The sequence below is a fragment of the Nyctereutes procyonoides genome, unplaced genomic scaffold (assembly GCF_905146905.1).
Source record: "Nyctereutes procyonoides isolate TBG_1078 unplaced genomic scaffold, NYPRO_anot_genome, whole genome shotgun sequence".
Lineage (NCBI taxonomy): Eukaryota > Metazoa > Chordata > Mammalia > Carnivora > Canidae > Nyctereutes > Nyctereutes procyonoides.
The window spans coordinates 966035-969168 of record NW_026575024.1 but is presented as its reverse complement, the minus strand read 5'-3'; the positions used below and the strand labels follow the sequence as shown (position 1 = coordinate 969168).

Genomic DNA, 3134 nt, shown 5'->3' with positions numbered 1-3134 from the left:
GAGAGCGGAGAGCAGAGCGGGGCGGAGGACGCGCCCCCCGCGAGGGCCCGGAGCCCCCGAGCCGGGCAGGCGCGCTCTGTCCCTGGCCCCGCGACAGCCCCGCAAGGCCACCGCCCCGGGGCGCAGCGGACCGGCTCCCGCCCTAGTCCTGGTTCTCCTTTTCTCTTTTTCAGCGTGAGGGGCGGTGCTCCGACGAGCAGGGCTTGTCAACCTGTCCCGACCCCGGCTGGACGCGGACGTGGGGAGGTTGCCCGGGGGTGCGCTGCGGGCTCGGCGGCTCCGTCCGGTGCCCAGACGTGGTTTGCGCGGCGGCGCGCCCCGGGCCCCAGGTCGGGCGCCTCTCCCGGCGGGCGGGCGGAGTCGGGGCGGGCGGCGCGGTCCGGTCCGGCCCGGTCCGGCCCGGTCCGGTCCGGGGGGGCAGGTGAAATGCAGGACGCGAGCGGGAGGGGCGGCCGGGCCCTCAGGGCTTCCCGCTACAGTGTTTGCAAAGCGCGGAGGGCGTCCCGGAGAAGGCGGTGCACTTGTCGGGGCAGGGCAGCGGGGCGCCCGCCGAGAAGGGGTACACGGCGGCCTGGCCGAAGGGCGGCAGGGGCGCAGCGGCCACCGGCGCAGCCAGGCCCTGGCCCTGGTTCAGGTAAGCCACGAGGCGCCGCATCTCGTCCAGGGCCTGCGCCTGCATGAGGATGTAGTTCTTGGCGAGCAGCAGCGTGGCGATCTTGGAGAGCTTGCGCACCGACGGGCTGTGCGCGTAGGGGATGACGGCCCGCAGCCCGTCCAGCGCGTCGTTCAGGTCGTGCATCCGCCGCCGCTCGCGCGCGTTGATGCTCAGCCGCAGCGAGCGCTGCTCCCGGGGCCGCCGCCGCGCCTCCCCCGCGGCCCCCGCGCCGCCCGCGCCCCCCGCGCCCCGCCGCCGCCGCCGCCGCCGCCGCTCGAAGGCGTCGTCGTCGTCGCCGCTCTGCTCGCCGCTGCTCTCGGCCGCGCCCTGGGGCGCGGGGCCCGCGGGGAGCTCGCCGCCCGGGCCGCCCTCGGGCCCCCGCGCCGCCCCGTAGGCCAGGCCGCCCGTCGCCCCCGCGTAGCCGCGGCCCAGCGCCAGGTACGCGTCCCCCGACAGCGCCTTGAGCTCGGCCATGGCGCCTCCCGCCCCCGCGCCCGGCCTGGCCGCCCCTCCGAGCCTCTCCGCGCGCGCCCCCGCGCCCCCGCGCCCCTGCGCCCCGGCGCCTCCCCGCGCCCCTCCGCCCCCTGCGCCCCGGCGCCTCCCCGCGCCCCCCGCGCCCCCCGCGCCCCTCCGCGCCCTCCGTCCCCCACCCTCGCTGCGCGTGCAGGGCCGGCCGGGCTCCGGCTCCCACTCGCTCCGCCGCAGTTTTAAGGCGCGGGGGGCGCCCGCGGGGACTCGGCGTCCATCCAATCAGAAGGGACCTGGTGACGGCCTCTTCTGGAGCCGGGCCGCGCCGGGGGACAGACCGACGGCCAGGGTGGGGAGGTGGGGAGGCCGTGGTGGGGAGGGCGCTGGCCGTCTGGGTGGTGCCCGCTTTCCCCGCTACCCCACGCCGCGGGTTGCCACCGCAGAGCGCCCGGCCTCACCAGGGCACCTGCCCAGTCCGTCTCGTGTTTGTCCCTCCGTCCCTCCGTCCCTCCGCCAGGAGCCCGCCCCGCACGGGGCTGAAGAGGAGCGCGCAGCACAACCTGAGACACCCGCCTCGCTCCCCGGAGCACTCGCACCTGCCTGGGGCCCCTGCGGGGTGGGGGTCTCCGTGTGCAGCCCCAGGTGGGTGCCCTCTCCGCCGAAGCCCCACGAGGCTCCCAGCTGCTGGCTCTGGCTACCAGCCCTGTGGCTCCAGGCCTGGAGGCACCAGCAGGGTTCTCTCTGGGCTTCCAGTCCCCACCGGGCTCTCCCAGGAGACCTGCGTCCTGAGGGTGTTTCCAGCTCCTGCAAGTCCTAGTGTGTAAGGCGGGGACCAGAGCTTGGTTCTCCGTTAGGACAAACCTCTGGTTCCAGTGTCCCGGTGTTTCATGTAAGGAGGGAATCTTCTGGTTTTGTCCTCACCAGGGCATGGCCTCCGTGGTGGGGTGTGGGAGGATGGCCAGTGAGAGACCAGGGGCAGGGGGGTCATTAGTCTGGCCTGTGTCCCCCCCCTCCACACATGCACCAGGGACATTGCAGGGGCCTCCCCAGGTGGGCGTCAGACCAGCACCTGTGGGGATGGCGGCCGGGGTGCCTGGTGTGGGAATCTGCAGGTCTCCCAGCAGCCTGCAATGGGGTGGGGGCCGTGCCGATCCCTGGGCGCAGCTTCCCCAGTGCCAGGTGGCCGTCCAGTGGGAAGTGTTCCAGGGGCCGAGGGGAGGGGTTGGGGATTAATGCCAGCCCCATGGGAGGGCTTGAGAGGGGTGGAGTGACCCTGGAGTTTCTGACACGGTTGAAGAACAGGGGAGGGCATCGTGCTCCCCACCCAAGTCCCCGTTCAGAGCATTCACCGAGGGAACGGCCCCGGGAACGTCGCTGGCTAACTGTTCCCCGTGTTCTTGGACTGAACACTACACAAGCTGCGAGTGCACACTGGCTTCCAGAGTTTCTCCTAGAGATCCCAGAGGTGCTGCTGGGGTGAAGGCCGGGACCCCAGACCTTCCCCCAGCTGAGGGGCTGCCTGGAGGCCTGGGAGCCGCTGAGGATGCTGGCTGGCCACTCGGTCCAGCTACGGGGCTCACCCTGGCCTCCAGCACGAGACCTTGGCGAAGTGGCTTCACATCTGTGCCGTCCGGTTCCTTCAGAGCTAGAGAACAGAGATGGTCCGTGTTTTGTTGGGTGCTCAGGGAGGGTGAGCAGGTGCCGTGTGCTTTTGTGGAGCGAATGGCCTAGAGCCATTTGCTCTCTGGAAGGTTCTGGAAATCCAGCAATGCCTAGGATCCTGGCTCTCAGGGGCTCCTATGCTGTGTGCAGGTGTTTGAGGCCACATAGAGGTAAGTAGTCACGGAGAACCTCAGAGCCCCTTTGCTCCGGGTCCTGCGAGGAGTGGAAAGGACTTGCATGCTGGCTAACGCCTCTGCCTGCGCCGGGGCCCCGTGTTTGCCCTGGCTGTGCATTCAGGAGGGCAGGGCTCACCCACCAGTGCGTCTGGGCCCAGAACAAATGGGGGGGT

At 71.8% G+C, this 3134-nt stretch overlaps 1 protein-coding gene across 1 annotated transcript; it reads right to left on the bottom strand.

Moving 5' to 3' along the window:
- Positions 1 to 460: 460 nt before the first annotated feature.
- BHLHE23 (basic helix-loop-helix family member e23) lies at positions 461 to 1129 on the bottom strand. Its single transcript, XM_055343658.1, has one exon. The coding sequence runs from the start codon at positions 1127 to 1129 to the stop codon at positions 461 to 463; it is 669 nt and encodes a 222-aa protein (XP_055199633.1).
- Between the last annotated feature and the right edge of the window lie 2005 nt (positions 1130 to 3134).

What these genes read in the sequence shown, in the direction of transcription:
- BHLHE23 (XM_055343658.1), bottom strand. Translation starts at nt 1,129, where the DNA reads ATGGCCGAGCTCAAGGCGCTGTCGGGGGACGCGTACCTGGCGCTGGGC.